This window comes from Pygocentrus nattereri, chromosome 29, assembly GCF_015220715.1.
Source record: "Pygocentrus nattereri isolate fPygNat1 chromosome 29, fPygNat1.pri, whole genome shotgun sequence".
Lineage (NCBI taxonomy): Eukaryota > Metazoa > Chordata > Actinopteri > Characiformes > Serrasalmidae > Pygocentrus > Pygocentrus nattereri.
In genome coordinates this window covers 19,668,818-19,683,224 of record NC_051239.1, presented here as the reverse complement: position 1 = coordinate 19,683,224, position 14,407 = coordinate 19,668,818, and the positions used below count along the sequence as shown (strand labels likewise).

General features: G+C 41.3%; 1 protein-coding gene across 3 annotated transcripts in view; it reads left to right on the top strand.

Annotated features, from left to right (window-relative positions):
* The window catches only part of cacna2d3a (calcium channel, voltage-dependent, alpha 2/delta subunit 3a), a 338,457-nt gene that overhangs the window by 159,726 nt on the left and 164,324 nt on the right, over positions 1–14,407 (top strand). For all 3 annotated transcript variants that reach the window (XM_037536196.1, XM_037536195.1, XM_037536194.1), the window contains exon 11: positions 7,602–7,715. In XM_037536196.1, the coding sequence (XP_037392093.1) occupies positions 7,602–7,715 (114 nt within the window). The remainder of the gene's footprint in view (positions 1–7,601; positions 7,716–14,407) is intronic.

Here is a 14,407-nt window from a genome sequence, read left to right as displayed (position 1 = left end):
CATGTTCTAGATGTACAGTTACTGTCTGCAGCCCATCTTTTGCTGCACAATTTATCAGCTGTCCTCTACCCCATCCATCAGTGGAAAGGGACCTCCATATGACTGCCAGCAATCAGATCTTCTTTGTAGGTGTACAGTTAGAGACTACTGCTCGTATTTTTCCGTGCACTGGTTCTGTTAGTTATCCTCTAGTGCTTCATCAGTGGTCAGTTTCTGTTGACTGAATATTTTTGGTTGCTCCGCCCAGCAGTGACAGTGATATGCATGTACCAGTGTAACACACACTACCATGTCAGTGTCACCGCTGTGCTGAGAGTGGTCTGTCACCCAGATAATATCTGGGCAACGGTTGTTCTTTGGACAGAGGATCACTGACAAATTGTTAGTACCGTTACAGTCAGTGGCTGTAAATCTACAAAAAGCACCAACAGTGATGGAGAATTGATAAAAAACCTGAATAAATGAGAACAGCAACTGTTTCTCAGGTGGCTGAGATACAGGATACGTTTCTGTCAGCAAGAACAGTCCGCCACAACTACACAGAGAGGGATATTAGAGTAGGACTGCAGTGCATAAACCCCTCATTACAATAGGATTCCTGTGGATTTAAAAGTCTTATGAAGGCTTAAAGTAGATTTAAAAAGTTAAAGCCATAAAAAAACATGAAAATGTATTATTTTAATTGTTTAATATATTCAATTTAAAGATATGCAAGCATGTTTTATCAGGTATGGTCAGAAGGCAACAAAGCGGTCTAAATGTCTACGGTTTGGAATTACTTTAGAAGTACTTTCTGCAGTACCCATCTTTATACTGTTTTTTAAATTATTGCCTTTTGTCTAAACTTGTACATATAAAATTTGAGTGTATGGCTATGCTAGACAATTTCTGCTGCCTGTTGTGAGCCACATGCCACCAAAACGAAATCCAACACATCAGGGAGACTTTCTGCTGTAAGTTAAACGCATTCAGAACAGTCTACCACCCAAAGCTGCCACCCAAAAGTTAAACATGTCGAGAAGACCATGACAGGATCATGCAATGAAAAAACTCTATATCTGTGCTTTCACAGCAAATCAGTTTGTATAAAATAGACATCAATGTGATTTTGTGTGGGCTGTTGCACAGTGGAATTGGTATTATCGCTCCTTTGTTGAAAAAAATATTCAAATGTATTGAATTTGATTTTAGAAACTGTGCAGTAACCCTGTACAAAGATAAACGCACTTTCTAGAATTCAGTGGTGTGAAAACATGGATAGCAGAAAATGGTGATATGATTAGATGAGTGATCCTTTACCCTATTCTCCTCAAGTGAGAGAGCACATATGTGGTGTTCACCAAGAGAAAAGTACAGGACTGAATGCTTCACCACCGCAGTGAGGGGGTGTTTGTCTCTGTCTCTGCTGTGGGGGCATTTTGAATGGCATGGTTTGAGTCTCCTTAGAGCCCTGTATCAAAAACAAGGCCCGAAACACGATCCCCTATCCAGCCCACAAAAGTACTTTTTGCTTCACAGTGCACTGCACTGCTGCAAGTTTAAGCAGCTGAAGACATTTAAATGTCAAATATTTAAAATGGCCATGTAATATTTTGAGATCTACTGCATGTGCCTACAAGTGTATTTTCAATAAACAATTGCTAGTTCAGGTCATAGCATATAACATTGATTAAAAATAAAAAAAAAACTTTTTTTTATTTTTTTCTCTGGCCCACAGATTTGTTGAGATTTTTTAATATGGCCCTTTTACTGGTTGAGTTTGACACCTCGGATCTAGAGGGGTCATCAATACAAAGTTATTCTTTATTTTATTCTATTTGGATGGGGGTGGTCTCTTCAAGGATGAGTGCCCACAACCACAGGGCATGAGGGGTCAGTGAATCTTATGCTGTGGCCTTTGCAGTCCACAGATCTCAACACAGTTGAGCACCTGTGGGATATTCTGGACAGCGCATTAGACAGCTCTACACAACCATCATCAAAATGTCAATTAAGGGAATATCTTTTGGGGAAAATGGTGTTCCCTCCTGCCAGTACAGTTCTATTGACTTGTAGAGTCTAGATCAGTGTGCACTGAAGCTGTTTTGAAGGCGTACTAAGACAGGATAGGTTTACCTGGAAGTTCAGTGTTCTTGTAAGTCCCATTGTTATACACATTCTAATTCATATTGCAGGCTGTTGATTGTGTAAAAACAGGTAAGTCTACACTCTTGATTTAATGATGCCATGATATGAGTGCTTTGATAAAATGGCAGGGCAAACCAGAAAGTGGAGAGCCTTATTAGCCTTGTTCATGCTTTGTACACACTTGCTGCAGTCCAGTAGTAATTATGCAACATAGGCTTTCAGCATAAAGCATTTAAGGAAACAGGGACAGTTCAAAGGATGTAAAGCATTCTCAGCAAAAAACAGAATCGCAAGGATAATTTAATGCTGCTTTATGTTTTCCACATGTACATGCAGAAAGCAGCTGCAGTAAAGTGGATCTGAGGTTTGATTCATAATAGGTAAGCTTAGGAGGAATGAGTCAAGTGCTGGAGTAGTCCTTTAATAATACAAAACAGACTAATTATACAACCCATAATTACGTATGTACTTGCAGCCAAGCAATTTTGTTCTAAGGATGTTTGTTTATTGGTACTGCCAACATCTTTTGCTTTTATTAAGATATAGTAGGAGCACAGAAGAAAGATTGTAGTTTGAAAACCACAGAGAAAAATATTGTCCTGTAATTATACATACTGCACTTTGCTTAGATTACTTGATAACAAGATTGAAGAAGAACAAGTATACGGCTAATAATGTTTTATTTTATTTTACCACATTCATTTCAGATGGTGGACCTAAAGATTATCACCCACAAAAATGCTCCAAAAAACAACCCAGTTTGTGTAATTTTCATAACCAAGAGTTTGGCTATTGACTCCTTAAAATCCCAGGCTTATTACATCCATCCATCCATCCATCCATCCTCCACCGCTTATCCGAATCCGGGTCGCGGGGGCAGGAGCCTAAGCAAAGAGGCCAAGGCCTCCCTCTCCTCCACCACCTCCTCCAACTCTTCCGGGTGGATGCCGAGGCATTCCCAAGATAGTCAAGATATATAATCCCTCCAACATGTCCTGGGTCTTCCCCGGGGTCTCCTCCCCATTGGATATGTCTGGAACACCTCCCTAGGGAGGCGTCCAGAGGCCATTCCTTACCAGATGCCCGAATCATCTCAGCTGGCTTCTCTCAATGTGGAGGAGCAGCGGCCCTACTCCAAGCCTCTCCCGAATCGCCAAGCTTCTCACCCTATCTCTAAGGGAGAGCCCGGCGACCCTGCGGAGAAAGCTCATTTTGGCCGCTTGTATCCGCGATCTCGTTCTTTCGGTCACTACCCAAAGCTCGTGACCATAGGTGAGAGTCGGAACGTAGATTGACCGGGAAATTGACAGCTTCACTTTCTAGCTCAGCTCTCTCTTCACCATGACAGACCGGTTTAGGGTCCGCATTACTGCAGACGCCGCGCGAATCCGCCTGTTAACTTCTCGCTCCATCCTTCCTTCACTCGTGAACAAAATCCCAAGATATTTAAACACTTGGGGTCAAGAATTCATTCCCTACCTGGACAGAGCATTCCACCCATTTCTGACTGAGGACCATGGTCTCAGATTTAGAGGTGCTGATTTTCATCCCAGCCGCTTCACACTCGGCTGCAAACTGGTTCAGAGAGTGCTGGAGGTCCTGGCCTAATGGCGCCAACAAGACCACATCATCTGTGAAAAGCAGACGTGAAATCCTGAGGCCACCATACTGGATGCCCTCCGCCACTTGGCTGTTCCCGAGAAATTCTGTTCATAAAAGTTGTGAACAGATTCGGTGACAATGGACAGCCCTGGAGGTGTCCAACCCTGACTGGAAACCAGTCCGACTTACTGCCGGCTATAATAACCAAGCTCCTTACCGGGTAGGCTGAGAAGTGTGATCCCCCAATAGTTGGAACACATCCTCCAGTCCCCTTTCTTAAAAAGCGGGACCACCACCCCAGTCTGCCATTCCAGGGGGACCGCCCCAGATGTCCACGTGATGTTGCAGAGGTGTGTCAGCCAGGACTGCCCTACAACATCCAGAGCCCTCAGGAATTCTGGGTGGATCTCATCCACCTCCAGTGCTCTGCCACCATGAGTTTTCCAACCACCTTGGATACCTCAGCCCGAGTGATGGACGGACCCTCAATCAGATCTCCAAACTCTGCCATCTCTAGGGAAGGATCTTTGGTGGGATAGAGAAGATCCTTGAAGTATTGCTTCCACCGTCCAACAACGTCCCCAGTCGAAGTCAGCAGCCCCCCAGCCCCACTATATACAGTGTTGGTCGGGAACCGCTTTCCTATCCTGAGGCACCTGACGGTTTGCCAGAACCTTCTCGGTGCCTGTCGATAGTCTTTCTCCATGGCCTCACCAAACTCCTCCCACACCAGAGTTTTTGCCTCAGCCACCGCCGAAGCCATGATCCGCTTGGCCCTTTGGTACCCATCTTTTGCCTCCAGAGTCCCACAAGCCAACCAGGCCCAATAAGACTCTTTCTTCAGCTTGATGGCTTCCTTTACCTGAGGTGTCTACCAATAGGTTCAGGGATTGTCACCACGACAGGCACCTACGACTTTGCAGCCACAGCTCCGATCGGCTGCGTCAACAATGGAGGCACGGAACAGGGCCCTCTCGAACTCGATGTCACTGGCCTCCCTCGGTATGCGGTGAAGCTTTGTAGGATGTGGAAGTTAAAGATCTTTCTGGTAGGTTTCTCTGCCAGACGTTCCCAACGAACCCTCACCACTCGTTTGGGTATACATGGTCTGTCTGGTATTTTCCCCCGCCATCTGATCCAACTCACCACTAGGTGGTGATCGGTTGACAGCTCCGCTCCTCTCTTCACCCTGGTGTCCAAAACACACGGTCGTAAATCCGATGACACAAGTACGAAGTTGATCAACGAACTGCAGCCTAAGGTGTCCTGATGCCATGTGCACTTATGCACACCTTTGTGTTCGAACATGGTGTTTGTTATGGACAGACTGTGGCGAGCACAGAACTCCAATAACAAAACACCACATCGGGTTCAGATCACACGCCCTTCCAGGTCTCACTGTCATTGCCCACGTGAGTCACCCAGCAAGACAATGGAGTCCCCGCAGGACGCCAAAGCCCCCGCCTTCGGCCGCTACCCGATCCACAATGCACCGGACCCCCATAAGCACCTCTCCCATGGTGGCTCCATGGGAGAGAGGCTTATTACATACTAAGGCATATTATTCAGTAACTAAAGAGATTTCATTGCAAAGGCTAAGCTGTTTTAGGTTATGCATGATTGTTTTTAATTTCAACTACTTGCCCTTTATTTATGGTCAAAACAAGCATTCAAGCATCATCAGGGTAATAGAGTTAGAGAAATATATGAAACAGAAAATTGCACAGAAGCCTGAACAACTAAATAGAATATCAATTTTTTTTTTGTCTGTCCACCCTTTGTCTGTATTACGGCTTCCATTTTTTCAGGAAAATCTGCAGGGATTTTTCAACACATACAAAGCTCAGTCTTAGAAGTTGGCTGCATTCATCACAATTCCAAACACAATCAATGATGTTGAGTTCTAGGCTTCGTAGTGGTCAGTCCCTTGTTCTGAAAGCACAAGCAGTTTCTTTGATTTGAACGTTTCTTTTTTGTCTATTTTCTTGGCTCAGTCAAAGCTTCTTGATAGCTACACATTCTTTGATGATCATAGCGTTATTGAACATTGTTGAGAGTTGATTTTTCACACTGAAAGGATGGACAAAAACACCTGTGGATATTTTCAGATCTAAAGCAAGAGTAAAGCTTGATTTTCTTCCTACCTCTCAAAGATGAAAACTTTAAGTCCGGTTTATCTGATGGTGTCAGGTTTGAGGATCTACCAGGTTTTCCATGGTTGTATGGCACTGACTTTTAATAGGTTTTTGAACTTAATGACTGTTTTGACTGGAAATTAAATACATCAAGGGTGATCTTAAAACTATTAAAACAGTTTTAAATATGTTTACATTTTTTACCTAAATTCCAGATGCGCTATTGACAATTGATGTTTATTTTGATGATTTTGTTAAGCCAGTTGTGCAACTGTACAGTTGTACATTTGCAGTGGAAGTTAAAATCTTTTTGTATCCACACATGCATGGCTGTGTGGATACAAATATATCCTAAAGGCTTTGTCAGCTCTGCTGACATTGGGAATATCTCTAGTGTCCTAAGCTTGTAGCTGTAGGATACTGAAGGTGTTGAACTGTGAAAGACCCATCACCAAGATTTAGTACTGCAGTTGCATCTAAAATAACTATAATGCGCATACACACATACATACACACCCCACAGAGTCTTATGAGAGATCTTTATTCTTTCCAAAATTAAGCAGGGAAATAATTATGCAAAGTATTTATTTATAGATACTAATATTGATATGCATCTTGTACGCTCTTGCCCAGAATTCAAATGTATATTTATTTAGATAAGCAGCATGAGAAAAACTCAAGTAAGCCTATAATGAAGAACCTATTCTGCTGTTTTCTTTAATCACGTCTGCCTTTAACGTGGCTGTTAAATCCGAATATGAACTTAGCCCTCTGCTTTCATTATAGGTCAGTTGTTCCTTTAATTAACATAGCCTGCCTACATGGATAAATCAGTTGTGGTTGACTTGATGAAGTGTTATCAGCTTGTTTGTTGTAAGCATATTTGAATTGTTTAGATGACCATTAGCAATACTGACAAACAAACACCTCTCTGCTTAATGTGAGTTAATGGAGGAGGCAATTAATGAAAGCTCACTGGAGATCATGCTCCAAAGAAGTACATTGGGATATACAACAACACTGGGTTACCATGGCAGTTAATGGCTGCCCTTCATGAGTTGATGAATGGGATTGATGATGATATTTGATGTTTTTCATTTGATTCCCAAAATAAAGTGAAGCTGACTGTAACGGTGTGGAGTGATGAGCACATGTGCGAAGACAAGTGAGACTTATTGAGAGCAAATCCATAATCAGGGTCGAAATGGTCCAGGGTCAGAGAACCAACACGGAGAACAGGAGGGACAGACATAATGAAAGAAACGCAGGAAAACCGCAACGGGGGTTGGAATAAACAAACAGCACGAGAATACAACACACTTCAAACAGCAAACAGTACAAAGACCAGCACTAGACTAAGGAAAACAAAGGCCTTAAATCCCACAAGGATAACGAGGGTTCACAAGACATAGGTGGAAAACAGGTGGGAATAATCAAGAATGGAGTCAAGAAACAAGGGGGCAGAACCGTGAGGAAACCACAACAAATGCACATGGATGACTGGGACGGGCCAATTGTGACACTGATCTTCTCAGACTTGTATTAAATGCAAAATTATTATATTTACAAACAACATTATTTAGTTTATTACCATTCTTTATCTTGTTGTGCTTTCATCTTTGTCTTGTATTGATCTAATGTTTTGCTGATTGTGATATTTTGAGTTGAGTGAGTAACTGACAGTGCAGAAATGTTTGGTATGGAATGATTCTCACATGTGCTTTTGTGTGTGGTCAGTTTAATCAAACAGGTCGAGGTAGCGTGTGCAGTCAAGCCATTATGCTGGTGACGGACGGAGCAGTGGACACTTATGATGCTGTATTTGCCAAATACAACTGGCCAGACAGAAAGGTACAGTAGAATTTATTTAATGCAACTTTTTCGCAGATTGCACTGACTTAGTGTTTGTCTGTGTCAGGAATGGCTAGTGTCCAGGAGAAGAATGCAGGGTTAAAAAAGGAGAACTTGTCAGTATTTATTTACAACACATAAAGGAGGACTCTTGGAACAAAAATGAGAGTCAGTCAGAAAACAGGCAGGGTTGTAAACAGAAAAGACGAACCTGACAGATTAAACCACAATCCAAGAAGACAGAAACAGTAAGTCAAACTGAACAGAACCAAGACAAAATGCACTCCCCAAGTCCTCCTCAGAGGACTACAACAAAATAATGAGCACAGTGTGCACCTAAGACGAGCAATGTTTAAATGAGGTTAAAAGCATCACATATATGCTCATGTAAGCGTTTGTGCACTCGGATGAAGGTCTGATATTAAAAAAAAACATTAGCCTGCATTTCTGGAGATACACTCAGTTTCCAGTACTAACAATACAACTATAAGCCACTACCATTCTTTTTTTTCAAGGTGCTAGTCTTTACTCTTCAGATACTTATTCTGTTTAAGCACAGGAAAACAGAGATAATATTGTGACGTTCACCACTATTAAGAGACACGGCTTTATTTTCCATCTGTTGTTGGCTGTAGCTACAGTAAGAGTCCTTAGCAAAATAGGGGCAGTCATAGGCTGGAGGTTAGGGATCCAGCCTTGTGACCGGAAGGTCGCCGGTTCGATCCCCAGAGCCGACAGCACATGACTGAGGTGTCCTTGAGCAAGACACCTAACCCCCAACTGCTCCCCGGGCGCTGCGGATTGGGCTGCCCACCGCTCCAGGTAAGTGTGCTCACTGCCCCCTAGTGTGTGTGTGCTCACTAGTGTGTATGTGGTGTTTCACTTCACAGATGGGTTAAATGCGGAGGTGAAATTTCCCCGTTGTGGGACTAATAAGGGTCACTTAAAATAAACCCAGTGAATAAATGCTGAAGAACACCAACCTAAAATGAACACGTTAAAACATTTCTTGAACATTGTATAATATACAGACTAACAATTCAATTAAAGGGCATCATTATGTTTTAACACAGCTGTAAAACATTTTCTCTAGGCTGATTAGCTTCTTATTTAAATTTCATTTTGGCCTAAAACCGAGCAGCAGTTGTACGATAGTGCCCAAACTGCTGACATCTGAATTTCACTGGAACAAGAAAGGAGTATAACAAGCTAACTTTGGCTTCATCTAAGCTCTATCTACTTGCCTACTTTACGAGGTTCAGTCATTATCAGCAAATAAAGGCTGGTTTAACCGCCGAATTACTACAGATATACGTTTGGAAGGAATATTTATAGTTTGTCAGGGCATGCTTGAGTTTATAATAATATAATAAGCTCACAGTAAATGTCTCAAAACACTACTGGCTCACCATCAATTCTCCTAACTCGTACAATTACATTACTCTGGCATTGCTCAGAACTCAGCATTGCCCAAATGACCTAGAGCTTTGGATTTTTAACACACTTGTTCAGATAATGTTTAAGTGGGGGGACTGGAAGAAGAGCATTGTCTGCCTTGTCATTTTTCAGTAGCTCTCTCAAACACAGTGACACATTCAGCAGGGTCCTACTGACCTCATTCATCTATCAAGAGGAGGAGAATTCTCCCTCTCACTGCTTCTCTGATCTTAACACATGGTCACACACACTCACAAACACACACAGAATTAGCGGAGTGTCCCTGTAGAGGTGTGCTTAACGAATCAGTGACCGAGCCTGATGGCTGTATTTTCCATATTTGTGTATAGATGCAAGCATGTGTGTGTGTTTATGACCTTTATCATGGCCAGGTCCATCTCCATTGAGAGCCAATATGGCAATAATGTGCTCCCATTGTGCTCTACTCTGCTAATGCCGCCTTTTGCGCTTCACTGTTAAAGTTCCCCCGGCGCTATGCTGTTAATGTTCCCCCTCGCCCTCTGCAGATAATGTGTTCCCATGTGGCCTGAATCTGCTGACAAACTACACCACTAATATCTGCCCATGTGTTGCAGTTAATGTTCCCGTTCTCTTTCTGCCATGGAGTTAATGTTCCCCTCATATATATCACATTTAATGGTACTGTATATCGCCCCCACATTCCTCAGATTCCTGTGAGCGTGTTATGATGTAGCTGTATTCAAAACTAGATATTTTCCTTGTAATGGATGTAAGGAAAGGTTGGTAATGTCCCCATGTGCTTGCTGCTATGACGCGCCAGTAAATGTGCATCATTGCAAGGTAGAGTTGATGGAGAAATGTTCAGCTGCATGAGCACCGAGATAATAAAACTTGCGCTAGTATAGAAACGCTGGCTAATACAAGAAGTGTAGGTTAAATCTGAATATTTGATTTTATTTAAATAAAAAGTTGACAGAATGTAGCCACTGTTGGACGTACCTACCCAGTGCAAGCATACGGTTCACCATCAGTGTCTATTCAACATAAATGATGGAACTAACCGAACTTTGAGACCACAATATAGAAATATGTACATAAAAATGCAGTTGCGATTGGCATCTTGTTACAAAAATGGTAATAGGACAATAAAGCCATACTTGATCTTTTAGTACTTTTACTTTCCATACTTAAGTACATTTGAACGCAAATACTTTTGTACTTTTACTCAAGTGGAGGTGTAAAAGGAGGACTTTATAGGTCATACTGATAACGTGAAAATAGTTTTATGGCAAAACTTTATAATCAAACTATCGCAAAACCATGTCTGAGGTGTCAAGCAACACATTCATAACCATTTTGTGTAATAACTTAACAGAATGTAGCTTTTAGAGCTGTGAATGCTTCGTAGTGTCTGGTTCCTAGTAATATCATGGTGAACAAAGAGTAAGTTCCTCTAGAAAGGCAGATTTTACCCCAAACCACTCTGAATTATTTTGTCTGCATTTAATGCATTGAATGACTGAGTAATTCTGCAAAATCGTTGGAGTTCCCCTTTAATACGATAAACTGAAAACCATGCTTGCTTAATTTTTTGGCAGCATAGCATATTTTTTCTCTTTTGCGCTAGTTGATACTCAACAAGCTGGTAGCTTGATCCTGCCGTGTGAATCTTTTTTATCATGTTCTGCATGTTTTCCAGGTTATTTGTACTAGTAACTAGAAAGGAAATGCATTAAAGCAGCACAAACATCAAAGCTAATGCTAAATGCGAACCTTGTGTGCATCAAGTTCACGCTTTGCGACTTAATAGTGAACCTCATATTAATCAAAACTGGAATTATGGTGACACATTTATTAGAGTGATAATGTACTAGTGCAATACCAACTAAGACTTGAATACAGACTTTTCTGAAAGCTTCTGATATTTCTCCCTACAGAGCATTCACCAGTCTTTACTATGATCTCTGCTAGCTGTGCTCCTGCTTTTGAAGCAACATCTGTTATGTTCGCTGTGACCTCTTTCTTGATGGACTGTATGTCAAGGGCACAGAGCACTCACTTGGTCATTCATTCACTTTCACTTACTACAGTAGAGCTTATTCCTAACGCTTGTCCGTCAGAGTATGTTTGCATGCACAAATGTGTTTGAATGATGGACAAAATGGGACTGAGAGTATTTATGTAAGTTTATGCATCTGAATAAAGGTGTTTGTAAATGTGTGTGTGTGAGGGGATGTGTGAGCCTATGTGTGTATGCCTCCCCTCTGTGCCTAATCTGAGCATTCCCCATCTGCTTATGTGCATCTCTCAATTGGAAAAATTGCCGTTCAGGGAGGCGCGATTGGCACAGGTTGGCACTGTCAACTCTGTTGGAGGGCACCCGGCGCCATACTCACAATAGGCATTTATCATCAGCACCTTTGGTGCTGTCACCATGGCAACGCTCCTCTCAGTACAGTCTTGGCAGGCTAATGTCTTAGTTTTGGAACTGTCCCAAAATATTTGGGATTTAAAGCTGGAAAAATAAAGGTTTCGAAAACGGATCCAGGATGTTTCAGTGGTATGAGATGAACGAAAAGGCCTTAAATGATCCGCTAGTTCGTGAACGCTTGAGAATTTCTTTTTGTCTGCTCTTTTTTATGTTATTCAGTTGCAGTTCTGCATAGCCTGATGTATAACCCGGTGCTATGTGCGAACCTTTGATCCATACATTGATCTAAAATGCCAATTTTCACTTTTTCACATTTTTGTCTGAATTGCTGAAATCTGCCTGATCTTTGTTGTTTTTAAGCCAGACGTTGATTTCACTGGAACTGTTATTATTGAGCACTGCTTGTTTTGATGTTACTGTTAATTATCCCACACTGTTGCTCTACAGCCCAACAAATCACACATTTATTATACCATTAATTTCAGCTTCGTCTCAAAGCATCATTGAAAATATTCAAACATTCTATGATGAAAAGTGTTGTTCATGCCTGTTTGCTTAAAGTTTTTGAAAAATGAGGCATGCCATGTTCTGTTCCTGCACTGAATATCTGCAATAATCTGTTAATGCTGAGTAGTTTATCACATTATATCAGTGTGTGCTGCTGCTTGAAATAAAACATTATTTTGCTCAATCTTGGCTTAATGGAGTAAATCTGGAAGTTGAATTGGAAACTTCACTGTTGCATACTCTTCCCATTACAGTGTTATACATTACAGTAGTTTGACAATAACAATAGGGAAAGTAGCTATGCTACACCAGATTCATTTTCTGACAAATGGAACATTTTAGAGAAAGCATTATGGACCAATCATGAATCAATCAGTGTTAATGTGCAGAAAGTAGTCTTGTTTATGAAAATATGCTTGGTTGAACTGAAAGCAGCGTTGCGCTGCCTGATAGCAGCTGAGAGACAACACAGCATTGTTCTCTGCTTTCAAAGCAAGTGTGCTTTGAAATGCCAGTGATGATTGCTTCCCTTTCTCTATCTCTCTTAAGCCACAGGGCCAAATTTGTAGTTCACATCGCCCTGTGAAATAAGCTGGATGAAGATGAATAAGGTCCACTGTTTTGCTGCAGTTAGTAATCTAACTCACTTGCCTGCAATAAAGAGTAACAAACACAATAATAAGGATTAATAAAGTGAAGCTATACCGTCTAATACAGCCTGTCATTAACTACGTATGATGCTGCCTCTCTTTTATGTGTTTATTGTTGGCCATTGGGGAAGAAATGTTATCTCTTAGAATCTAGAGCCATTCCGGGGTGAATTTTGTTGCCTTTATCTTTAAGCTCACTTTGGGGCCCGTTTGTGACTGTGTTGCATATCTATGAAATCAGCAGAATCTAAACTAGACACCATTACAGAAACTAATCACCATTGCAAAATCTAAACAAGGCACCATTTACACATCTCCACCATGTAGAGTAACGTTTTTAAAGATGGACAGCATGCATATGTGCCAGCAGGTCTTATGATGGAAAATGATACCAACACAAAAACTTTTCCAGGTAACAATGTATGTGTATTAGCATAGTCCTCCAAGGTGATTTCTATAGGGGTCTATCGGGGACGGGCTTTTTTACTGTTGTAGAATACTCTGGCAGATACTGCGCTCTCATTACCATTGAATACCATTGGATCCAAAACAATTACACTGATGAAGTGAAACGCAACAATTCATTAGTTTATGCAAATACCAAACAAACTGAAAACCAATAAAAATGTTTCACATCTTAATGAGCCAGTGTCGACTAGTTTTACTTAGACCGTCAAAAGTTTGCCACGAGTTGTAGCAAAAACATTCAGCACTTGTGTTCTCCGCTCAATGAAGCTTGTGCAGCAGAGCCATCGGCATTCCCATGGTGGCTTTACAAGATGAAACTTTAATGTGATGTCATGTGCTTGAACTCTACATGACACTAAATTGCTCTTGAGTGGCATAATGTGAAGTGTCCTGCAACTCACTTAAAACTCATCTGCAACTATCACAACCGGCTCAACTTAATTAAAACAGGATTTTTTTATGGATGCCTTTAAATTTTACATAGAGCGCTTGGATAGGATATATGAGACATTAAATAGGACTTTCTTAAAAAACATCTTCTAAAGTGGCTATTTAAAAACAGGTTTTTAGATATAGAGAAAAAGAATGGTAATAACAGCTGGGCAAAAATATATACAAAGATGTCAAACACAAATTCCACAGATATTAATTCACACAAGATTTTGCTGACATGGAAAAACTACCGTGGCTAGGCTTTTACTCTTTTTGCCTCTTTGTGTATGTGTGAGTATGTAAAGAATGAGTTGTATTTAGCACGGTTCTCTCAGATTGCCCCCAAGGGCATTATGCCCCTACACGCATTTAATGATTAAAAGCCAGAGAGTCAGCTCCCTTTGGACACGGACACACACACACACACACACACACACACACACACACTCTCTAATGCTCACACACAAACAAGTACACACACTACAATGACTTGTGTCCTCTAATAGAACCTGATGGGCCACAGCCAAAGAGCCAAAAAGCACATCATTCTCCACCCTGAATGCCCTTTGAAGGTCAGCAAATCCTAAAACTCTTAGTTGGTACAAGCAGACATGCAGTTCTGTTTAAAAGTCAGAGACCACCTTTCATTTACTTAATTTCCAGCCAAAGTGACCAGGAAGTACAAGTCATTCCTTTTCCATTTTGTTCAATTTTCTGCATAACAATTTTCATGTTTACCAAAGGGTTGGTCTTCTCATCCACATATGCACTAGGTATGCTCTCAA